The 25,985-nt window shown below is 40.1% G+C and overlaps 2 protein-coding genes across 3 annotated transcripts in view; both read right to left on the reverse strand.

Moving 5' to 3' along the window:
• The window catches only part of LOC127572503 (sorting nexin-24-like), a 118,277-nt gene extending 100,848 nt beyond the window's left edge, over positions 1-17,429 (reverse strand). Inside the window, exon 1 of one of the 2 annotated variants that reach the window (XM_052019858.1) lies at positions 17,130-17,429. In XM_052019858.1, coding sequence (XP_051875818.1) covers positions 17,130-17,201 — 72 coding nt within the window. In that variant the 5' untranslated portion in view covers positions 17,202-17,429. The other variant, XM_052019859.1, reaches the window with a different exon arrangement.
• A 2,076-nt stretch (positions 17,430-19,505) lies between these two features.
• Positions 19,506-25,985, reverse strand: part of snx2 (sorting nexin 2) — a 30,905-nt gene continuing 24,425 nt past the window's right edge. The window contains exons 13-15 of the mRNA XM_052020372.1: positions 20,778-20,858; positions 20,624-20,695; positions 19,506-19,990 (exon numbers count right to left, since the gene is read on the reverse strand). Coding sequence (XP_051876332.1) covers positions 19,940-19,990; positions 20,624-20,695; positions 20,778-20,858 — 204 coding nt within the window. The 3' untranslated portion in view covers positions 19,506-19,939. The remainder of the gene's footprint in view (positions 19,991-20,623; positions 20,696-20,777; positions 20,859-25,985) is intronic.

A 25,985-nucleotide genomic window follows, 5' to 3' on the forward strand; every position in this document is an offset into this window, starting at 1 on the left:
AGATTTTCATGTTCCCATCATCAAGGCCATATCATTGTGACATATAAAAATGAAAATACTTCTATTCTAATAAAATGAGAGAACTCATCACTTTAGCAGTTAAAATAAGCCAGCCACTGGGCAGCATGTTAGCACAGCAGTTAGTGCCCTTGCCTCACAGCTTCAGGGACCCAGGTTCGATCCCAACCTCCAGAGCGGTTTGTGTGGAACTTTCACGTTCTCTCCATGAGTATCTGAGTTCCTCCCGGATGCTCTGGTTTCCTCCCACATCCCAAACATATGCTGCTAGCTTAATTGGCTATTATAGATTACTCCTTAGAGTAGGGTATTGGCAAAGGCAATCATAGGGGAGTTGATGTGCATGTGTGAGAGAGAACAAGCTGCAAGGGTACAGGGAGAAAAAGAGAAGGGGATTGCTTCACCAGAATGTGACATGGATCCAGTGGGCTGAATGGCCTCCTGCATTCCATTACTTCTTTACATTTTGCTGTATTATACTCCTCAGTACTATAATTTACCAGTGTATTTATTCCAATTTCATAATATGCACTGTCCTTTTCATTCTATTCCTGGTGCATCTGGTACTCTATGACCTCATTCAGAAGATCAATATCACCACCGTGAGAATAATTACATCATTTAAAACCCGAGGATCTCATAGTTAATCTTTGTTGCACTAGAGAACTATGATCAAGTTGTCAGACCTCCGAGAGGGCACCATGCATATGCCAAAAACATAAGCAAGAGAAGGATGCAAGTCACTGATCTTGATCAGAAATGTAAGGTTATTGGGGTACTGTATCCAGGTCCTTGGAGATTGATACCTTGCATTGATCTCACATGGCAAAGTCATGAGTAACTATACTTTTCCACTTATCAAATGCAAAACCAGGAGAGTAAAAAAATGAGAGCAGGAAGATGCACAATCTATGAGCAAATTTAATAATCATTGCTAACCTGAAGAAAATGTGTTAACTAGATTGATTTCTAGGATAAATGGGTTGTAATGAGGAAAGATAGATTGGGCCAATAGTCTCTGAAGATTAGAAGTGTGAGAGGTGATCTTACTGAGACATAAGATTCTGAGGAGCTTGGCAGAGCAATGTGGAGAGGACTTTTATTTTTTGCAGGTGGTGGAAACCAGAGTAAAGAGTATAGTCCCAGCATAGAGGGATATCCATTTAAGATAGATGAGGAGAAAGCAATTCTCGAAGGTTGTAGACCTTTGGATCTGTTTACTTCAGAGAACTGTGGATGCTGAGTTATTAAATATATTCAGGATTGATATTTATTCCTACTCCTATTTTTAATGTTTCTCCAATGGCTCAAGACAGACAAAAAGAGGGAGCCAGATTTCCTGACGTACTTTTGGAAGCTTTGCCAGATAAGGTGTAGAGGCAGAGGTGAAATGATGCCACGCTCAGAGCTCATCCTCCTCCTTGCATTGCACTTTCCCCTCATCCCACTATTTCTTCTGACCTCCAAGCAGCAGACGCATTTCTTCTGCATTCTATTTCACAACCATCTCCACCACACTCCTTTGTATTCTTTTCCTTCCAGATGGACAAGATCATCTTCCTGTCCAGACAGGAGCAACAGCAGTGCATAAGAGCAATAATGAACATACCCCATCATTCAATATGTCACTCATAATCTACAGGCTACAGAGGTAGTAGAGAGATAAAATCTGTAAGAGGAGAGTCAACAGCATAAATGGCTTGCAGCCCAGGTCCATCTCCCTGTAGTGAGGGAAGGAAAGACTTAAGCTACGGAGGTCATACATGAAGATTTGATGTTTCAGACATCAGGTGATAGGTAGACAACAATCAGAATTATTATCACCGACTTAAATGATGTGAAATTTGTTTCTTTGCAGCAGTAGTACAGTAGAAAGACATAAAATTACTATAACCATAGTGCAAAAAAGAGGAATAATGAAGTAGTGTTCATTGGTTCATGGACTGTTCAGAAATGTAATGGCGGAGAAGCTGTTATGAATCGTTCAGTGTGGGTCTTCACGCTCCTGTATTTCCTCCCTGATGGTAGTAACGAGAAGACACAATGAACTTCCTGATGCCTTGGCAGGCCTCCCAGAACTCAAGTACTCAATGCCACAGAAAGGAATTCCTCCACTCCAACATTCCTCAGAGCTTTAGTGGAAACTACAGCTCACCCCTTCCAGTAACGATGTGGTTGCTAATCTATTTGAGTTTGTTGAAAAAGTGACCAAAAGGATTGACTAGGGCAGTGGGGTAGACATGGTCTACATGGACTTTAGCAATGCTTTTGTCAAGGTCCCACATGGTAGACTGGTCTGATGAGATCACATGGGATCCAGGGTGAGCTAGCCAATTGGATACAAAATTGGTTTGGTGAAAGGAGTCAGAGAGTGGTAGTAGAGAGTTGGTTTTTCAGACTGGGGGCCTGTGACCAGTGGCGTGCCGTAGGGATCAGTGCTGGATATATATTAACAATCTGGATGAAAATGTAGGTGGAGTGATTAGCAAGTTTGATACCAAAATTGATGGTGTGGACAATGAAAAAGGTTACAACAGGATCTAGATCAACTGGGAAAGTGGGCAAACGAAGATGGAATTTATCTCAAACATGTGTGAAGCGATGCATTTTTGGAAGTTAAACCAGGGCAGGACATACACAGTAAATAATAGGGCCCTGGAGAGACTTGCAGAACAGAGAGACCTAGGGGTATAAATACATAGTTCTCTGAAAGAGGCCACACAGGTAGACGAGATGGTGAAGAAGGCACATGGCGTGCTTTCATCAGACGGGACATTGAGTACAAGAGTTGGAACTTCATGTTACAGCTGTATAGGATATTGATGAGACTGCACCTGGAGTAATGTGTGCAATTCTGGTCACTACACTATAGGAAAGATGTGATTAAACTAGAGAGGGTGCAGAAAAGATTCACAAGGACGTTGCCGGGAATGGAGGGCTTGGGTTATAAGAAGGGACTGGACAGACTGGGACTGTTTTGCCTGGAAAGATTTAAAGGGGATCTGAGGGTCAAGTTTACCACACAGAGGGTGGCAGGTACATGGAACGAGCTGCCAGAGGAAGTGGAAGAGGCGGCTACATTTACAATGTTTAAAAAGGATTTGGATTGGTGTATGGATAGGAAAGGTTTAGACGGATATGGGCCAAATGCAGACAATTGGACTAGATCAGGAAGGCGCCATGGCTGCCATGGACAAGTTGGGCCGAAGGGCCCAGTTCCATGATGTATAACTATGGCTCTATTTCAACATTTGCAGATTGAACATCATGTAGCATCTGACGGCAGGAAATGTCTCAAATGTCACTTTAGCCCAACCAGAAGCGAAACAACATCTACGACCTGTAGTGAAAGTCAAGTTTTTTCCCCACCTTGGCTCTGGGTGCCAGTGTTCAGAGAGGCTTTAAGATGCCACCCCAGGGGAGGAGCATTGACTCTGTGGAGCACAAATCTGGTGTGACAGGATTTCTGTTCCTACCTCTGGCACTCCACCCTTCATTTCCCCTCAGCCAGCTAGTTCAATCCATTGTTACTCACAAGGGGGGGGGGGGGGGTGCAGTCTAAAGCTGAGCCTTTCAGCCTAGTTTATATGGTCAGGTGCAATGTGGTCAGTAAATGCCAAGATAATTAATAACAGACAGAAAGGTAAGATGGGAGCTATGAAGGAACGAAGAACTGAAATTCTGTTTATTGAAACTGCATTCTGATCGTATCGTAGAATGTCCAGCTAGAAATGTCCTCCTGAAATTGGTTACTCCTTTCTTTTTCTTCCAGCTTTTCATTTGTCTTCTCTTCCTGCCAAAGGCTCAGCCTACATTGTTACCTGTTTGTAGAGGATACAAAAGGCAACCACAAGTGTGGAGACCTCCTTTGCAGTCAGTTCCATCATCCCTCGACCTGACCAATTAAAGACTTAAAGAACACTCACGAACAGGATGGGTTTTGCAATGACATCCAATGAATACGTTATTGCAGGACTAGTTTCCGGGTTTATTTATTTTGTGAGCAAAAAAAACCAAAATGCTGGAGGAACTCAGCAGGTCAGGCAGCATCTATGGAGGGAAACACAGTCAATGTTTTGGGTCAAGACCCTTCATCGGGACTGGAGTGGTCTCAACCCAAATTGTTCACTGTCTATCTCTCTCTACAGATGCTGTCTGATACACTGAGTTCCTCCAGCACTTTGTTTTTGCTCCAGATACCAGCATCTGCAGTCTCCTCTCTCTCTTATTTTGTTAATTCAGTTTAAATTTCACATGGTGGGATTTAAACTCTCAATTCATGTTATACTGTATGTATATAGAATTAGATCTTTCATTACAGCCCTCATTTTGTTTGATTCTTCCATTCATAAATCTACAGTCCTAAAAACTCAGCAAATACTTGCATGATGCACTCATGTTTTAATGTACTTCTGATATATATGATGCGGTTGTACAACCTTACTGCCAATAGAGCACTCTGGCAGCAAAGTCAGGTGAAATATTGTCTGATCACTTTTCACACAACAAGCATTCCATATAATCGATCAATTCTCTCCAGAAGTCATTGATCACTTCACAAGGTAATCAACATTTTTGATTTGTGCTTATGTATTACTTGAAGACTGGTCATTTAATTTCCTTGTTCATTATTGCACAAGATACCACAAGGTATCAGAGCCTACAAGGTGAGCACAAGGAGATTCTCCAAATTCTCTCTATGTTAATATATGGATTAAAATAGGGGAGGGTGCAGTCATATTACATACTTTGCACAAAGTAACTTTGAACACAAAATTGCCACACTAAGGGCAGCTATTAGCTCAGTCAGAGTGTTTGATGTAAGTTATGCAATAATGAAGATTCAAAGTGATTCTTCCATGTTTGTAACCTTACAGGATCACAACACCAAACATGACATACAATCCTGCAAACAAGTTACTTAATACACATAAGTCAGTGACCTTTTTACCTATTTTTTTAAATATACACGTAGGCTTTCAGAATTCTTCATGTATATAAATGGGCAATCATGATAGAGTTCTACTGCTCTTCCTTCTTTGTTCAAACAGATATCAGCATAGTGTATAAAATTCCAAGAGTATCTACTGTCATCAGAATTAGGAAGCAAAACAAAAAATTATACAATTGTTCACAAAAGATAATATTGTTACTAACATAAATCACAAAGAAACTCCAAGTATGATTATAGATTGCAGTAAACCACTAAATACTCTTTTCCACTATTCATTTAGTTTTGTAACTTATAGTAATTTTTATGTCTTGCACTGTACTGCTGCTGCAAAACAATAAATTTCATGACATATATCAGTGATAATAAACCTGATCTTGCCATTCCTCTGAAAAAAGAGTACATATTACACAATGGCTAATACAGGGGCAAAATCCACACTGTGGAAGGGCATAAAAATAGATTAACAACAAGTTTGCAGCACCTCTCCACTTTTCCAATGAAAGTCTAGGGCCTCAGGACATCCCACGCCAGGCAGGTCAAATGCACAGCCCAAGATATACGATAGCCATCAGAAACACAGGCTTAATTCAAAGTCTCAAATTTTCCTGGAAAATACTAAGGGCATTTCTGAAGTACTCAATCCAATTTTCTTATTTGTAGAATAATTGTTGTTCATTAACCAGACTATATTGAGATAAACAATATCTCAGAATCCTCTTCCCCCTTTCAACTCCCAAACTCATGTTTCTCCCCACCCAAACTCTTTCAAGCAATGCTCACTTCCCCATTCTCCTCTAACCACAGTTTCCTGTTACTCACTTGATGCATGCACTTACTGTGTGTGTGCGCATCCCTTTCCCCATGTTTGCAGTTAGATGACATCTCTCTTTAATGAAGATACGTTCTTCCCAGTTTATCAGATCTGGACCCCCATTTCAACTGAAGAATTTAAATTCATTTAATAAAGAAGAATTAATAAAGTTAGTATCACTAGAGATGGCCATTAAACTAATGTATTTTTTTAATAAAAGCTTATTAATACACTTTGAGGGGGGATATCTGTGTTCTTACCCAGTTCAGCCCATGCACAATTTCAGACCCACAGCAAGAGGCTTGATTTTAAGTGCCCTCTGAAAATGCTTTGCAAGACATTCAGTGCTAAAGTAAAAAGGGTTGGGTAATAAGTGCTGACTTTGCCAGTGATACTACATCTGCTGAACGAATAAAAGAAAAGTTGATTGGTGCCATGAAAGACAAATAAAGGCATAAGATCTAGAGAGGGAGATAAACATTGATGATTTTGAAATGCCATTTAGAATCATTGAGATGATGTCTGTGGGTATAAATTATGAAAGACATAGGCAGATCGTCAGAGTCTTTTTTCCAGGGTGGGAATGTCAAATACTTGAAAGTATAGGTTAAAGATGAGAGGGGGAAAGTTTAAAGGTAAGTTTTTTTTTACACAGAGGTGGTAGATGCCTGCAATGCACTGCCAGGGGAAGTAGTACAAATAGGGATGATAGCAACCTGGACAGGCAGGGAATAGAGGGATATGGACCTTGTGCAGGCAGATGGGATTAATTTAGATTGGCATCATGGTCAGCGCAAACATCTCAGGCTGAAGGGACTGTTCCTGTGCTATGTTAAGAGATCTGTGTTTATCTAATCATGTTTCTTACGATGTTCAAAATAAAGTTGATTGATCATATTTTACTTCTATTTCTCATTATAAAGAAAACTTTTTTGTTTTTCATTCTTAATGATTCCGCTCATCCTACTTGAGTGAATACTTGAGCTACATCAGAGGTTAATGTCAATGCACTGTTATTTTTAAACAATACTCATAATAAACATGCTCGTTACTCTGATATGTACTAATGTCATTGTTTATTTTGTCACGCAAGTCATGTATAATTGACATTAAAGTTTATGTTAACTTATGCTTGTCATGTTTGTAATGTCATGTGCTGCTGCATAAAGCTAATTTTCATGGCATTGAGACCTTATGTATATATGCCTATGACAATAAACTTGAACTTGACCATCCCTGTTGAAACAACATTGCTCATTTTCATGGCTCCATGTCGTATAGTTGTGAGTCTGTACTTCAGTTGTGTGCTAGTTAATGTTTTGAATGCTTCACATTTTCACATTTTAAACTCACGCTTTTAAACATTTTAAACTGGATGGTGCAACACAGGTGCATCACTGACACTTATTGCCCATCCCTGATCACCCATGAAAAGAGCGACTTTCCAGACATTTCTTTGTTTCTGTATTTGTAAACAGATGTGATTCTATATACACACCTAGAATTGGATTAATGTTGGTGATTTCATTATGTTTTTGGTTTGTTTGTGCTGATTACTCAGATCAACATGAAATACTATCCAATTTTTTTGCTACTGTAACTCAGTGAGAATGATCAATTTTCAAATATGTTTACCAGCCTTTAAAATATATAAAATTTCATACAAACCACAAAAGTTAATCTATTTTTTTAAATTATGATCATAGTTGTTTCAATTTAAAATTATTCATTTTCAAATCCATCTGTAGCCTTACCCCTCTCTCTCTCACTCATATCTGCATTCCCCCAATTTCAGCCTCTTGATCCCTAAATTTAATCTGTTCTGACTTTTGCAGCTGTGTCTTCGGTTCACAAGGCCCTAATTTTTGGAATTCCCTCCTGAAGCCTTTCTTTCTTCCTTTAAGATGTTCCTTGAAACCAACCCCTCACTAAATTTGATTACCTGCCCTAGTACAAGAAGTTGGAGAAACATAGAAAACCTACAGCACAATTCAGGCCCTTCAGCCCACAAAGTTGTGCCGAACATGTCCCTACTTAGAAATTACTAGGGTTACCCATAGCCCTCTACCTTTCTCAGCTCCATGTACTTATCCAAAAGTCTCTTAAAAGACCCTATCGTATCCGCCTCCACCTCCGTTGCCGGCAGCCCGTTACATGCACTCACCACTCTCTGAGTAAGAATCTTACCCCTGACATCTCCTCTATACCTACTCCCCAGCACCTTAAACCTATGTCCTCTTGTGGCAACCATTTCAGCCCTGGGAAAAAGCCTCTGACTATCCACACGATCAATGCCTCTCATCATCTTATACACCTCTATCAGGTCCCCCTTCATCCTTCGTCGCTCCAAGGAGAAAAGGCCGAGTTCCCTCAACCTGTTCATAAGGCATGCTCCCCAATCCAGGCAGCATCCTTGTAGATCTCCTCTGCACCCTTTCTATGGTTTCCACATCCTTTCTGTAGTGAGGAAACCAGAACTGAGCACAGTACTCCAAGTGGGGCCTGACCAGTGTCCTATATGGTTGCAACATTACCCCTCAGCTCCTAAATTCAATTCCACGATTGATGAAGGATAATACACCATATTCCTTCTTAACCACAGAGTCAACTTGTGCAGCTGCTTTGAGCATCCTATGGACTGGGACCCCAAGATCCCTCTGATCCTCCAAACTGCCAAGAGTCCTACCATTAAGACTATACTCTGCCATCATATTTGACCTACCAAAATGAACCACTTCACACTTATCTGGGTTGAACTGCATCTGCCACTTCTCAGCCCAGTTTTGCATCCTATCTATGTCCTGCTGTAACCTCTGGCAGCCCTCTACACTATCCACACCTCCAACCTTTGTGTCATCTGCAAACTTACTAACCCATCCCTCCACTTCCTCATCCAGGTCGCTTATAAAAATCACAAAGAGTAAGGGTCCCAGGACAGATCCCTGAGGTACTCCACTGGTCACTGACCTCCATGCAGAATACGACCCTTCAACAACCACTCTTTGCCTTCTGTGGGCCAGCCAGTTCTGGATCCACATTGCAAAGTCCCCTTGGATCCCATGCCTCCTTACTTTCTCAATAAGCCTTGCATGGGGTACATTATCAAATGCCTTGCTGAAATCCATATGCACTACATCTACTGCTCTCCCTTCATCGATGTGTTCAGTCACATCCTCAAAAAATTCAATCAGGCTCGTAAGACAGGACCTGCCCTTGACAAAGCCATGCTGACTATTCCTAATCATATTATACCTCTCCAAGTGTTCATAAATCCTGCCCCTCAGGATCTCCTCCATCAGCTTACCAACCACTGAGGTAAGACTCACTGGTCTATAATTTCCTGGGCTATCTCTACTCCCTTTCTTGAATAGGGGAACAACATCCACAACCCTCCAATCCTCTGGAACCTCTCCCGTCTCCATTGATGATGCAAAGATCATTGTCAGAGGCTCTGCAATCTCCTCCCACAGTAGCCTGGGGTACATCTCATCCAGTCCCGGCGACTTATCCAACTTGATGCTTTCCAGAAGTTCCAGCACATCCTCTTTCTTAATATCTACATGCTCAAGCTTTTCAGCCTGCTGCAAGTCCTCACTACAATCACCCAGATCTTTTTCCGTAGTGAATACTGACGTAAAGTATTCATCAAGTACCTCTGCTGCTTCTTCCGGATCCATACACACTTTCCCACTGTTGCACTTGATAGGTCTTATTCTTTTGCGTATTATCCTCACATACTTGTAGAATGCCTTGGGGTTTTCCTTAATCCTGCCAGCCAAGGCATTCTCATGTCCCCTTCTGGCTCTCCTAATTTCCTTCTTAAGCTCCTTCCTGTTAGCCTTATACTCTTCCAGATCTCTAACATGACCTAGCTCTCTGAACCTTTTGTAAGCTTTTCTTTTCCTTTTGACTAGATTAATTACAGCCTTTGTACACCACGGTTCCTGCATCCTATCGTATCTTCCGTCTCATTGGAACATGCCTATGCAGAACTCCACACAAATATCCCCTGAATATTTACCACATTTTTTCTGTACTTTTCCCTGAGAACATTTGTTCCCAATTTAAGCTTCCAATTTCCTGCCTGAGAACCTTATAATTCCCTTTACTCCAACTAAACGCCTTTCTAGTCTGTCTGTTTCTACCTCTCTCCAATGCTATTGTAAAGGAGATAGAATTATGATCACTATCTCCAAAATGCTCTCCCACTGAGAGATCTGACACCTGACCAGGTTAATCTCCCAATATCAAATCAAGCACAGCCTCTCCTCTTGTAGGCTTATCTACATATTGTGTCAAGAATCCTTCCTGAACACACTTAGCAAAGAAGATGCATGGCCCCTTAATCTTGCTTCGCACTTCTATAAGATGTTTGGCTTCAACTTCATTTCCTTGCCCAATCACCGATCCTTGGTTCTCCTATATTCCAACAGCTATCTGTCTCAGCTTTGAATATAGTTATTTACATAGGACCACAGGTCAGGAGTGTAGTATTCAACAAACTTACGGGAGGGAGGGAGGGAGATAGATCAATCTTTATTAGTCACATCTACATCAAAACACAAAGTGAAATGCATCTTTTGCGTGGTGTATTCTGGGGGCAGCTCACAAGTGTCGCCACGCTTCCGGCACCAACATAGCATGCTCTCAACTTCCTAACCATACATCTTTGGGAGGAAACCCATGCAGACACAAGGAGAACGTACAAACTCCTTACAGACAGTGGCCAGAATTGAACCCGGGTTGCTGGTGCGGTAATAGCGTTATGCTAACCGCTACACTACCGTGCCTTGCCCAAGATTCCACCTCATTTCACTCTTAAGTGGTAGAACTTTTATGTTGATACTATACTCACTAGTTCTACATTTTCCTACAAGAGGAAAGCTCCTCCAAGCACCGATCCTATGAAGTCACCTCAGTTTATACATATACAAGATAAGTTCCCATTCTTCCAAACTCAGAAACTATAGGTCCAATATACTTTATCTTTCCTCGCAGGATCATCATAAGAATAAATCAAGGGAAACTCCTCTGAACTGACTCCACAGCAAATACATGGTATTCCAAGTGTGGTCTTCAAGGTGTCCTATGTGAGATATAGGAAACTGCACAGTGCAAGACTCTGTAGTAAACATTAGGGTGCACTAGACTGAAATAAGCCAAGAAATGATCTATGAATCATAATCATTTGTTTAACTATTCAATCCTCAAGTCTAACACACTGTTTAAGCAGATCATAACCAGACCAATACCTCATCCCTATTTATGAATTTTCTACTGTCTAATGTTGTGCCTATTGTCCAGAAAGGAAAAGAAATCTTACTTCTGGCTGCTAAAATTGTGCTGCTGTTATGAGGTTTGTAAATTCATCCACTGGGACATTCATCTAATTTATCTAAAATTTCCTACATCAAAAGCTATACTTGTCTGTTCAAATTTGAAGATAATGATGTGATAAGGACATCTGTTACATGGTATATTGGTCAATAAAACTGATGAACATTGAAATATTGTGAGGAATATTACAACAGGCATCATCGTATCAAATTCCTTAAATTTCTTTCCTAAGAGCAAGTAATCTCAAACATATTCACTATAAAATAGGAAGCACACTTAGCAACACAATACAGAAATGTCCACTTCTGAGAAATGCTTCAACATTTCTTTGTACATTTCCCTTTTAATTCTCTAATTTTATCAGTTCTTGCAACTATCAACAATTTATCATGAACACAAGACTCGACAATAACTAGCTCAGCAAGACCCAGTTTAGGTTTCACCAAGAACACTCAGCTCCAGGTTTCACCAAGAACACTCAGCTCCAGATTCCACCACGGCCCTAGTCCAGAAGTGAGGCAAGATTGACCGCCGTTAACATCAGGACAGCATTGACCATGTGGCACCAAAGATTCCTGGTAAAATTGAAGTCAATGGGCATCATGGATAAAACACTCCAATCGTTGGAGTCATACCTTGCACAAAGGTCCATTGTCCAAGCCCTAGCTTATCACTGCAGGAGTTCCTCAGGGAAGTGCTAACCACATTCATCTTCAGTTGCCTTATTAATAATCTTTCTTCTATCATAACGTCAGAAGTGGGGATGTTTGCTGATCAACATGCAATATTCAATTCCATTCACAACGCAAAGCAAATGAAGCAGCCCATGCCTGCGTGCAACAAGAGCTCAGCAACATTCAGATGTGGACTTATATGTGTGGCAGGTAACATTACTGGCACAAACATACTAGAAAGTAATCATCTCCAACATAAGAGTCTAACTAAGATAAGTCCTGGACTGCAGCGTTCCAATCGGGTGACCCTAACCTATGTAGGAAATCGAGATACAACCTTTGTAAAGCTATGTGGGATACCAAGAGACAATACCAGTCCAAAATCGAGTCCCAGACCAGCTACCAGTTGTGGCAGGGCTTACATGCTACAAAACGAAGTCGGGCAGCATCACCAACATCCCTTCCCAATGAGCTTAACGCATTCTATGCACATTTTGAACAGAAGGGGAATGGAATGTCACAACGTGCCCCGACAGCCTCCAATGCACCTGAACCCACAGTCACCAGTGCAGATGTTAGATTCATCTTCCAGAGAGTGAACCTGCAGAAAACATCTGGCCCAGATGGAGTCCCCGGCCGTGTCCTTAGATCCTGCGCAGATCAACTGGCGAGGGTATTTGCAGACATTTTTAACCTCTCCCTACTTCAGTTTGAGGTTCCCACCTGTTTTAAGACCACCATATCATCCCAGTACCAAAGAAAAATAAGGTAACATGCCTTAATTACTGAGACACAAGAGATTCCGCAGATGTTACAGTTTGGAGCAACACACAAAAAATGCTGGAGGAACTCAGCAGGTCAGGCAGCATCTATGGAGGGAAACAAACAGTCAACGTTTCGGGTCGAGATCCTTCATCAGGACTGGAAAGGAAAAGGGCAGAAGTCAGAATAAGGCGGCTGGGGGAGGGAAGGAAAACACGCAGTACTTTCGTTCCGTCCACCACAAAAGCAAGGATCTCCCAGTGGCCATGCACTTCAATTCCACATCCCAGTCCCACACTGACACGTCTATCCATAGCCTACTGCCATGTTGAGGCCAGGCGTAGGTTGGAGGAACAGCACCTCATATTTTGCCTTGGTAGTATCAGCCTCAACATCAATTTCTCTAACTTCCGGTAACCCCTCCCCTCCCCTCTCCCCCACTTTTCATCTCCCTTTCCCCCCCTCCCCCCATATTCCCGTGGCCTCCCCCTTATGACCTGCCCATCTATTTCCCATTTCCTTCTCTTTATTCCATGGTCCACCTCCCTCTCCTACCGGATTCCTTCTTCTTCAGCCCTTTGCCTCTTCTACCTATGTCCTCTCAGCTTCTTACATCTCCCCCCTCCCCCACCCAGCTACCATCCCCCTCTCACCTGGACTCACCTATCACCTGAACTCACATATCATCTGTCTGCATGTACTCCTCCCCTCCCCCGACCTTCTTATTCTGACTTCTGCCCTCTTCTTTTCCAGTCCTGATGAAGGGTCTCGACCCGAAATGTCAACTGTTTATTTCTCTCCACAGATGCTGCCTGATCTGCTGAGTTCCTCCAGCAATTTGTGTATGATGCCTTAATGACTACTGCCCGGTGGATCTGGCAGCCACCATCATGAATTGCTTCAAGAGGCTGGTCATGGCACACATCAGCTCCAGCCTCCCAGACAACCTCGACCCACTGCAACTTGCCTACTGCCAAAACAGGTCCACGGCAGACACCATCTCCCTGGTCCTACACTCATCTCTGGAGCATCTGCATAATAAAGACACCTACTGGGATGATTAAAAAAAACATGAACCACAGCAGAGTTAGAGAACTCAAACTATACTCCTCAATCATCTCTTGTTTGGAAAGGTAAAAGTTAATTAAAAGTTATATTCAATAGTTTGAGTAGCATAATAAGAAAATACCTCATGATGCTTCACTGAGAATAACTGCTAATTATATTGCATGTTAAGTTCTTGTGAGATTTTTACTTTTTGTCTTGTTACAGCCCGGTACCCAACAAAGAAGCTGAATGACCAACAAAAGTTAGTTTATTTAAAGATGAATTTATAAAAGATATTGCTATGTATTATAAATATTATGTCTCTAGCAGACAATAATATAAAATATTTAGGTTAAATTCTGAATGAAAAGAAAATGAAAAGGTACAGCTTTTCAACAGGGTAATAAGTAAGGTAATCAAAGGCAAAAAAACAGAATGTTAAAAACACTCAGCAGATGAGACAGCATCGGTGAGAGAGAAAATAAGTTGACACTTTGGGTCGATTCCTTTTCATCACAACCAGGAAAAGTTACAAAGCAAACACATTTTAAGTTGCAGAAGCTGTACAGAGCAGAGGGAATGGTTTGTGGAAGGGTGGAGACCTGGAGAGCTTCAATGAAAAATGATGCTGGTACCTGCTGAGGGGAAAGGTGGCAAAGGCTTATTCAACCATAACTGATCTGCTTGGAGGGGTGTAATTCGAAAGAGGAATAAGAATGGACAAAAAACAAAAAGTAAAACAGAATGATTTACAAAACACTGCAGATGCTGGAAATCTGAAATAAAACCGATATTGTTGGAAATATTTAGCAGGTCAGGCAATGTCTATGAAGGAAGAAAAAAGGCTAGCATTACAGGCTGATGATCATCATCAGAACCTTACAGTTCTGATAGAAACTGTAAAGGCCGGTCATCTTAAATTGTTGAATTCAATGTTGACTTCTGAAGATTGTTACTGTGCATGGTTGGAAGATGAAAGTTCATCTTGGGCTTTGTTGGAACAGAGCAGGAGGCCAATGACAGAGGCTAAAATGGGAGCAGGATAAAGAATTAAAGCAAATGGGAATCAAAAGCAGACTAAACAGTTGCACAACTTGTATTTGGTTCTCCTCACATAGTGGAGCAGTACACCAAGTTAGAAGGACAAGTACAATCAAATGCAAAATCTGTTTACTATGGCCTAATCTAATGCTTTTCAACATCTGGTCAATGGATCAATGCCAGCCTGCAGCAGCATCTTTGCAGCTCTTCGATAAATTAAAATAAACTGTACATAAACTGTTCAAGAAAAAATAACTCAGACTGCCAAGATTTTTATGCTGCCGAATTTCACAAAATCCCAAGCAGCTCATCATAAGTTAACATTCTGATCCATTCAAGCTTCACTTTGGGTCTTGCATTTACAATTAGGTTTGTGCATGGCTTTCAACTAAAATTAACAAGTCCAGAGCAGCATGTTAAACAAGGATTTAATTTACCCAGACAGTATATCAAAGCAGGTACGGTTGGATCATTTGTTTGGAACCAGTAAAAGTGGAGTGAAGTGTTACAGAGATGAGGCATGGGATGAGGGATATAATTAAAAAGAAGAAAATTTGGTAAAGACATGGAACTTTTGGTCTTTGGCAGAAAATACACAAAGTTTATTCCAACAAGAAGAAAATTGACCTAAACTGAACATGTTTGCAAGCTTCATTCATATCGCGACGTCAGCAGCCAATTGGTCATTTCTAAAGGCTAACACAAACTCATTATAGTTTTGTTAAAGCAATTGTTATCATTCTCACATAATTGTCGCTAAGTGTGAAGAATTAGTGACCGACTCAGTGCAACAGCTGTCCCATGGTAAAGAACTAAAGCATGAACTGCGATGTGAACTCCCACGTTCCAAAGAAGTTCGGGTTAGGAAGTTGTGGGCATACTATGCTGACGCCGGAAGTGTGGCAACACTTGTGGGCTGCCCCCAGAACACATTACACAAAAAGGTGCATTTCACTGTGTGTTTCGATGTACATGTGACTAATAAAGATCTTATCTTAACTTGAAGCCTTTCTGTGTCAAGTCTCCTTTTCGTACAATACTTTTGGGATTTACAATGGTCACCAAGCTTGCATATTTGGAAATAAAGGTTCAGATGCAATTGTTTTGACATATTCCCCTCTTTTGCACGGATGACAGCAAGGATATCAGTCTCATCTTCAAAGCAAAATAATATCATCCCATCTAAAATCAAATCTCAAAATATCCAGAGAGTATTTCCCTTCCGACGCTGATCAATGCAAAGGAAAGTATTTTGACTTGACTCATTCTCATCAGTAGGCAATAGTAGAGGACAAGTTTCTAGAGTTGCCAAGTGATGAGATTAAATTTCAAAACCTGACATCACCTGCTTTCTAGATTAAAGTCAATAACAAATATCCTGCACGCTATAAACTTGCAGTTAGAGTTGTATGGCCAATCCATTCTATTTATCTTCGTAAAAATGCAATTTCAGCAATGACTGAGCTAAAACAAAGTACCAAGCATTTGAAAGACACTCTTGAATTTTCTTGTCCAATATCCATTCCCCACACTGAAAAGCTTCCATCAATACAACAGACATAGAAATCTCATTGGTCACTGAATCTGTTTTAAACAAAATGAGGTGTAATATGCAAGCCTAGAGCTTGATCTTACTATAATGCTTTAAATTTCGTTTTTATTAAAATGATGTGCCGATATTTGCAGTTAACTTTGGGAGTAGTATGTGTGTAAAAAGTAAAACTCTCACTTAATTCTAACTGAGCGATGGTCGTTTCGCTTTGAATTATAGGCCATGACTTCGTGTCAAAGATTTCTTTAAAAATGTTAAACTTCAACAGAAACTTTTTAAATGATAACTGGTACTAAACAGGGCGAGTTTCAGATTATTTAATATAATTAAAACCCAGCGCGCACTTTCATTTAACTTCAAATAAACATTTTTAAAAAAGAGAAAAATGGCCGGGACTTTAGAAGTCCACGTCAGATTAGGAATGTAGCCAGCCGGTCTCTGGCATCAAACATTTTGAGAAACATTCACTTAACGATGGCATTGATATTGTCAAACAATGCGAATTACAGGGAGAATGGAATTTCACGGCAAAACAACTCACTGTCCCGTGCACCATATTGATTGCCGCTTGAATATTTAACATTAAAAGCGCTTCAGTGACTATGCCATTGGACAAAAAAAAAATACATACAAAGTTTATATTTCGCCGATGTAACAAGAGCTGGAAGTAAAACTGTTTTTACGCAACCAGCGAAAAGTGCTTACTCAATATGTGGATCAAAAAGTGCAGGACTTCTGGGTTGCACGGCACCGACCAATGCCATGACGCCATCCGACCCTGGATCCCTATGGATCCGACCTCCGAATGTCAGGCGGGGGATGAATGAGTCGCAGGTACAAGGTGAAAACGCAGCGGGAGGAACTGCAGTTACCATCACCCGGTGATGTGGACAAGTACGCGGCGGCCTGGAAAGGACGTGCGTCCCGGCTTACCGTGTATCCTCTCTCCAGATCACTCTCCTCGTATCGGAAGGACGGGATTGACACTTCTATCGTGTGGCGCATGGTGCAGCGGAGCTCCCAACAGTGCAACAACAGTCGCTGGATCAAAAACCAGATGCCTCGATTGCAACTGTCTCCCCCCCCCCCCCCCCCTTCTCCCCCAGGGGACAGAAGGCGAGAAGAATTACTGCAATGCCACCTTTGCACCGCGAAGCTCTTCCCGCCGGGATGGACACGGGCAGCACTCAGAAGCAGACAAAAGCCATTTGCAAAGTAAAAACCGGCCACGTGAACGCGCTGCCGCGTCACGTGATCCCAGGATTGGAATGTCGGCGTCCGCATCACGTGATCCGGCGATCGGAATGTTGCAACTCCATCCGAATTGTGCAGCGTGCAGGCTGCAGGGAACTGGACGGCCAGTCGTTTAGATACGTCACCCTTTTAATCTCTCTTCAGATTGATATCTGATCAAATATATTCACGGTTATACCCCCGCAGTGTAGTTCAGAGTAGAAGGCATTGTGGGGTTGCGGGATATGGGCCAAACGTAGCAAATGGGATTAGTGTAGGCATCCTGGTGGGCATGAACGAGTTGGGCTGAAGGGTGTACTTCCATGCCGTATAACTACGAGTCTACTCAAGGCAAATGAGTGAAGGATATAGGTGTTCAATTTCATGGATCACAGAAATGTAAGCAGGCAGGTCCAACAAATGGTTAAGGTAGGTGACACGTTAAATTACTGCAAAGGGATTGTTTAGAAATGGGAGCGTTTGTCAAGGTCGTACAGGGTGATTGTAAGGCCATAGCTGGAGTACTGCACCATTTCGGCTCTCTATCAAAAAACATTAGACTTAGTTGACTGAAGGAGATGAATTCCTGGCATGAGAGTGTTGATCAAGAGGTTAGGCAGTATGCATGCTGTGGAGATAAGAATGAGGGTGACTTTATTCAAACATACAAAATCCTAAAGCAGCTTAACAAGAGATAGAGGTTTCCACTAATGGTAGAGTATAACATAGAAGGGGAACATAACTACAAAATAAGGGGCTGATCATTTAAAACTGAGGCATGTAGAAATTTTGAAATACTGTCCACATGGGTGGTGACACCAGATTATTAGGAAGTTAAGGTGGAGAATTTGAAAATTCAAGGAATTAAAGATAATGGGAACTGGTACAGAAGAGTTGAAGCCAGCATAGGTCAGCCACAATCATATTGACTTGCAGGGGAGGTTTGAGGGACCAAGTGGCCTACTCCTGTTCCTATTTCTGTTCATTAAGTAGCATGCAAATCAAAATTGTTAAACAGCCAGACGATTACAGGGATTTACCACAAGCAAGCAAATCCATATCTCCAAAATAACAGCTTGGTAGAACTGGTAACTTGGGTGTTCGTAGAACTTAAACCTGGAACCACCTGAGAAATCTTGTTATTAAAAACACTTTTCTCCTGCAAGACTTCAGTTTAAGAGCATAGTATTCCAGGCTAGTGCATCTCAGCACATGTCCCACTGTATACCTCCAATTCATTGCTTGATTTTCACTCCCACCATCTACTTAACTTCAAGTGCTTGCCCTTGAGAATATGCCACAACCCATCTGCTAGTGTAAAGGACATGGTAAGCATCCAGTATCTTTGTAAATTGATTTAGTAGGATTTAAGATTAAGCCCCTCTTATCCAGTGCACATTTATGGAAAGTTACCCAATGATTGGGATCAGGTACAAAGGATAAAAATTTAAAGTTTTAACATCTTGGCATTCCAACTTCATATTTTCATTTAAAAGTTTTGCCATGAAAGCTGGACAACCCCCATTCAGGCTGTTAAATAACAAATTGAAAATTGCAACACAAATTGTAATTAGTTTATTCTCCATTGAAATATTGCATTGTAATTTTCACAGCACTGGACAGCCACTCAATAGCATCCTATTAAAACCCATCCATAAAAAGACTTGCAACAGGATATCCCCCATTTACAGGACATGGGTTTTGCTGACAAGCCCAAAAACTGGGCATCCCCAAATTACCCTTAAAGACAAGGAGCCTCCACAAATCCTACAAGACTGGTGGGTGAAGAGATCTGGACCCCAATCCATTTCACAATCATGACAGCATGAGTAGAGGGAAGTCATACAGAGGAAGATTGTTGCACTGGAACACTGTTCCAAGGAACTGTTGCAAGTGTCCCGAGACCGGAACGAGTGGCCAACAACTATCTTCAGTAGGACTCCTACTACTGGGCACCTACAAGGCAAACACTTCAATGACATATTTTGTAGCATGAGGAACCCCAAAAACAAATGCAATTTTAATTTCACTGGGAAAACCCAAGGAACAAACAAAATCATAACAAGACTACAAAAGTGGTGAAGTATATCCCTTTATTATAGTAACAAAGATCAAAATTCATGATTTCTATACAGGAATGCTGAATTTATGTTTCACAATTTACAATTAGTTATATGAAAATTCAGTAATAGATCTCTTAATGAAACAAGTGTCATTACAGCAAAATCTCAGTTCCAGCACTGACAATGCACTTCACTGCAAAATTAAGCTGCACAGTAGTGTTCAATTCAGCAACTACTGCAGAATTTCATTCCACAATCCAATTCATTCTGACTGGATTAGGCCATGCAGTTGGTTGACAAAATACAAGAGAAATTTAAACCACTTTTGTAATGTAGTATTACAATTTAAAATATGTATATAGTGGTTATGTTGGAATTCTGTGGTCAGTGCCTAGTATGGAACCAGTTGTAAACAAGAGACAGGCCACGTTTCATCTCATTGGAATTTCATGCTATTGCTTTGGCTTCTGGCAGGAATGCCTCCCAGTATTTAATTAACTGAAAAATAATTCAGAAGATTAGAATCAGATTTAGAAATAGTTAGTCTATCACTATTTAAATATCAATTTACTGCAAATATTGTATCATGATACAAGAACCCAGGAGCTATACATCTCAGTGAAGTACTCCTTGCTTACAAGAGTATGTGGTGGTGCCACTGGGAAAGAGTAACTTAAGTACATTTCCCTAGTGTGGTCAATGCCAAGGTATATGCATGCATACTTAATATACACACAAAATGTTACTGATCATGAAGCAGTAAAGCAGTTTCCCTTGCCTTTCTCCTTCCACCACCCCCCCGCCCCCCACCCACCCAAAGAAAACTGCTTGGGTACTATTGCAGGCAATAAATTAACTTATTGCTTGACTATATACACCTGGCAGATACATTAACTGTGACTTCACACAGCTACTATTTGAAAATCAAAATGTACTTGACATTAGTAAAGGGCAGATTTTCCAGAGAAAAAGAGTAAAAAAACCAATTCAAAGTCCACAAACAAATTTAAAACAGATACAGGAAAACCTGAACACAGTAATATCAGTATACTGAAAAAACTAATCCACATCCATGGCTAACAGACATTCTGCAATTCTGACATTAGAATCTCCAAAATGTTATCAACTTACTTGTTGCTGCGTGTGCACTAAAGATTCAAGGTATTTGATTATAACAGATTTGAAATCCTTTACCCTCTCTTTCTACAATTAGAAGAGAAACAAGATCAGAAACAGCTCAAGGTGATTTACATAGTTGAATTTACAGAAAGACCATTCCACCCACCTCAAATCTGCCTACTTCCTTACGAATGGTTTTTGAGATTTGTTCAAAATCCCTTTCCCCTTGTTGAACTCTTGCCTCCCACTGGAATTGAAAGGAAGTGAATTAATGTTAGATGATTTAATCATGTTGCTAAGCATTCAAAATACCACTAAATGCTTCTCGCAAAACTAATTTCATGCATTAACAGTTAGCTAATTAATATTTGACATTATAGCTGCAAGTATACTCAGGCTTCAATTTAGTATGTAAAATCAGAAGTGAGCAAAGTTAGGAATTAACTGAATCACTTTAACCATTAAAAGCAGTTAATATTCTATTACAATGCAACCTTTGAAAGTTGTGCATTTGCACAGCCAGTCACCAAGTACAATTTGAAATTAAGTCATTTTTAAGAAGAGATTCAAACAGTCCACAATCAAATCTTCAGCCACAAGTTTGGTTTCTAAAAACTGCAAGACTATTAAATGAAGGAAAGGGCAATTCAAAACAGTGCTCCTCAGTTGCACACTGATTCAATCCTCAAAACCAATATATTTCAAAGTTGTTCAAAAGCCTGTTCATGATTTCCTAATAGCTAGTTGACAAGGAAAATACACAATCTGATTTAAAATGCAGGGTGCATGAAAATGTCAAAACTACAAAGAGTCTGGAATGAGCAAAGCTGGCAGTCACTTCCATCTCCCAACCTTAGGACTGCACACCCTCCTTCCTATTCCAGCTTGATATCATGAGTTTGTCATATTAGCCCATCAATTTACATTGATCTTAGCAAGGCTCCATTGGTTGTCCTTCAGCAGCCAAAAGAACAAACTGACTGCTACAAATGTTGCAGCTGTCTGCAGCCCAAAATCCATTAGTTCATTCAATACCAGTAAGATATTACTTATTCTTCAGGTTTTAACAACAATTTTTCATACTCCCTGAACACCCCACTTAAACACTTCCCCCAATACTTTCATCCATCTTTGAACCATCTGCTAACATGGTCAGATCCAAAACAGAAGCTCTTTGCAACACCTGTTAAATGGTCCTTAAAATGGAAATTCAACAATCACAGGATATTCAAAAAGTGTTTCAGAAATATCAATTATAGTTTGTGTTGCACTCCCACAAATGAAAGGCGTGTAGTAAAGCAAATTTACTAACTGAAAGCTTTGAACTCAATTCTGACATTCCCTATAGCCATAAAGTGAAAAACTTAGGAACTTCCCCAAGTCAAGAATGATTGCACCTTCATTCAACAACTGGAAGTGCCAACTGGAGGCTAAGCACACAGATTAGAAATGCAATTTTTTGGCTGTAATCCCTTGAACCCAAATTTTCTTTTTTTTTATTTACCAAACCTGCATACCCAGGCCTTAATTTCACAAATCACCCATCCTCACCTGGATCCACCCATTGCTTGCTTACTAGCTCTTGCTCCACTCCTTCCCTTCACCTTTTTCCCTGACTATCTCCTCTATCTTTCAGTCCAGGTGAAGGGTCTCAACCAGAAACAACTGTCCATTTCCCTCCAGATGCTGCCTGACTCAGTTCCTCCAGCATCCTGTGTTACTCCTTAATTTCAAAGCTGTTTACAAACTTAACCTTGACCAATTATTCTTCAATCTATTGCAAAGGGAAGACAGTTTTAGAATTATGGTATCAGGTATATTGGTGATACACAATAAGTGATGCAATATTAGTCAACAGAATGAGGGAAAAATTTCAACTCAGTTTGTACATCTGCCAGCCAGCTTCAATTTCAGCTTCTTCACTCTTCCTCCAATCCACCTGCTGCTGCGGCCCTCACGACATTGGATAAAGGCTGCTCCAAACTACCACCATTTAGAATAATCATACAACAGCATGTTGCTGGACAGATTCTCCAGAAATTTTGTTCACCTCAATGAATCAGGAACTGTTTGAAATTCATTTTCCATCAGCTGTTGGGCTTACCAATAGTTTGCAACATCCATTGACATTTAAGAGCAACTGCCCAGCTTGAAAAACTTTACATAATACTTATGCATAGAACAATTTGTACATCTTGATTTCCAGCATCGCTTTTATTTCAGCATCTACAGGTTTTTGCATTTTCAGTTTAATCTAATATTCTCACTCATGTCCTGACATACCTCACCCAAGTTACTCTCCACACACTGGAAGTAACAGCTGTCATCTAACCAGCCAGTGAAAGTGGAAAACATCCAGCGAAAGTGGAAAACATCCAGCTGACTTGGCCCTTTACGAACTTACTTGCTCAATTTCAGATCTAATGGGCATTACAGTGGTAGGATTTCACCCTTAATGGTACTCATTTATCAACAAATACTTAACCTCCACAAAGTGTCCAAATGTGTACATATGCAGGTAGCATCATCTGCTTTCACATTGGATAACATTACCCTGATTAAGTGTTTGCTCTAATTGCAATCCTGTGCAACTCATTGGCAAATGCAGGTTAAGATTTCTTTATTAGTCACATTACATTGAAACAAAGTGAAATGCATCTTTGCGTTGAATGTTTAAGAACACATTAGAGATCAAAGCTTAAATATTCACAAAAGATCATCACTAACTAAAATATGCAATATAGTGTTAGCAAATACTTTAAAAATAGTCCAGAACAAATTTGCATGTCCTCATGGAGTTGCACAAGATTGAAACAAGTTGTCTGTTTGATCATTGCAAGTATTATTCTTTGCGCAGGAGAAATTGGAATAAACAATCATGGTAATGTTATCCAACATGAATTCAGATGGTGCTACCTGCATATGTACACATTTGGACATAGAAAATTAAGTGCAGTGACTTATAATTAGACAAATCTCAAATTCAGTTCCATGGTATTGTTACCTATTAGACAAGCTGCAAGGATGTAAGATGAACATTGAGTTAGAAATTAGTTATTTGACAAAGTTCACATATTCACTACTGCTTACCACATCAGGTTTGTTGATAAGCAGCCAACTGTTGGAAGTTCCACACCAAGTTTTTAGAAAGCTAGTTAAGCCAATCTATTTGCATCTACCTGGATGTAAGCCTTCCCAATGTGCTTTTTTGGATAAATTCCAACATGTTAAACATTAGAATGCACAACCTTAATCAGGGTAATGTTATCCAAGTTCATCCCAAGCACAAGTTGAAGGTCTTTACTGCTATTCTGCATTGAGTAAACAAATCCTATCCAAGGCACAGAGGTAGGGCACATATTCAATTCAGAATTAGACAATCCTCTCAATAATAGCTTAGGCAAGTAGTGCCACCAGTGGAACCCAAGCCCAGGAAAAACTTGGCTTCAGGGAAGGTGGAAGGCACAAGATTTCAAATATATATTTAAAAAAATCAAGCTGTGAAAGTGAAGGAACTGACTTCAAAATTGTATTTAATTGCAATGTTGAATGTATCAACTGGAACTCAGCACAAGTGGCTTTAGAGGAATTCAGTAAAGAAATTACAGAGTACATTACCACTGTCGTGATTTTATATAAGCTGTAGCAGTCACTCAAACCAGTTTAAAAATCTTCCTACCTCCTCAATCTCCTTGTGAAGCAGAGCAAAACAAAAATTATACATGTTAAGACCATTTAACAGCGCGGCTTCCTACCACTTAATTTTACTTAAACTGCACTCTCCTGAAAATAGATTTTGGAATTCTGCTCCTAACAGATAGCTTTAGTTAAAGCATGCTAATGGTGTTAGTATTCAGTACTTGATTTTTTTTAAAACCTTGGATTTACCTCAATTGTACAATAGGACAAGACAAGTATTTGAATTTAAGCTAAAAACACAGCCCTAAAGTTCAAGGTGTATCTAATTGCCAAAAGCAATTAGTGGTAATATTTTCTTTCCATTTTCCTGTACGATATCGAAAGCTTCCCAATGCAATGACAAACAATGTAGGAGGTTTGGATTTAGATTTGACACTTCAAGAGGGCATAGACTGACAATTAACAAGCAGTAACAAGTACAAGCTGCAATGGATACAATTTGAAATGTATAAATATTACTTAGACAGGTACATGGATAATAAAAGTTTAGGGGAATGTGGGCCAAATGCAGACAAATGGGACTAGCTTGGGTAGGCAACTTGGTTGGCATGCACAATTTGGGTTGAAGGCCTATAATCAATAGCAGCCACAAACTGGAAAGGCTTGAATACTAAAAAGAGGACAAACACTGAGAGTGGGATGGAGTGGATTGCTCTGAGGAAGCCAGTAACATGCTCTGTCATCTTTTTGCATCAGTATTAATTCTAATCATCACAAGAGGGGCGTGACCAAAACTTGGTGGATTGTGATCCATTCTTTCAATGTGATCTCACACGAAATAGGTCACTAGATGCATCAGAACTTACTGATAAAACAACAATTTTTCATAAATTCCAATGTGCAGTTTATTAACAGGACTTCAAACTTTACAATTTTCACCAAAACTCAGCTACAATTAGAGCATCAGGTGACAATCCCAAATTGAAGGTGTGCTTTAAAAATCAGCTCATTTCATAATCCTTTTGAGATGGTTCATGAAAAAAAGATTTTGTAAATAGTTGCTACAAAATAACTAGTTAATGCAACCAAATGCATCGAATCAAAACAGTTTGCGCATTGTAAGCTTCTAGTCAAAGGATTATAAATGGAAAAATCAAATAGCCTATTAAAATCAACAGCTACAATTAATTAATGGATGCGATACTAAAAGTGTACAGTGATATAGCCACATGATCCAAAGTGTCTCTGGAATACAAAAGCAACAAATTTGTACTCGAGGATCTAACTCCTAGTAAGGTGGTAAAGCTAGATGTTTTAAAAGCTCATCCAGAAAACTGAGATTAAACACAAGGCTGTTATTGGAGTTCAAATGACAGCTAGACTGAAATTTAAAGAAAGTAATTGCTGCATTTTCTGGAAAATTAATTTGATCACAATAATTGGTTTTCAAATAATCACATTGTAATTGAGTACAGGATTAACTTGCCAAATAATGGCTCAAATAGTAGACAAACTGAATTTTACCACATCAAGCAATACTTCATTTGAACTTGATTAAATGTAGAGCAAATGGTTTAATGATAAAAACCATGCAGAAGCAAAACAAAACTGAAGCAGATGACATTTTATGCCTGTTGCTTCATTGGGCAAAATTATGGCCAGTCCAATTTTCACCTCCTTTCTTGCCAATTCCCCAAGCCCAGGATCTGCTACAATCCAAAACTCAACCTTGAAT

This window comes from Pristis pectinata, chromosome 7 (genome assembly GCF_009764475.1).
Source record: "Pristis pectinata isolate sPriPec2 chromosome 7, sPriPec2.1.pri, whole genome shotgun sequence".
Classification (NCBI taxonomy): domain Eukaryota; kingdom Metazoa; phylum Chordata; class Chondrichthyes; order Rhinopristiformes; family Pristidae; genus Pristis; species Pristis pectinata.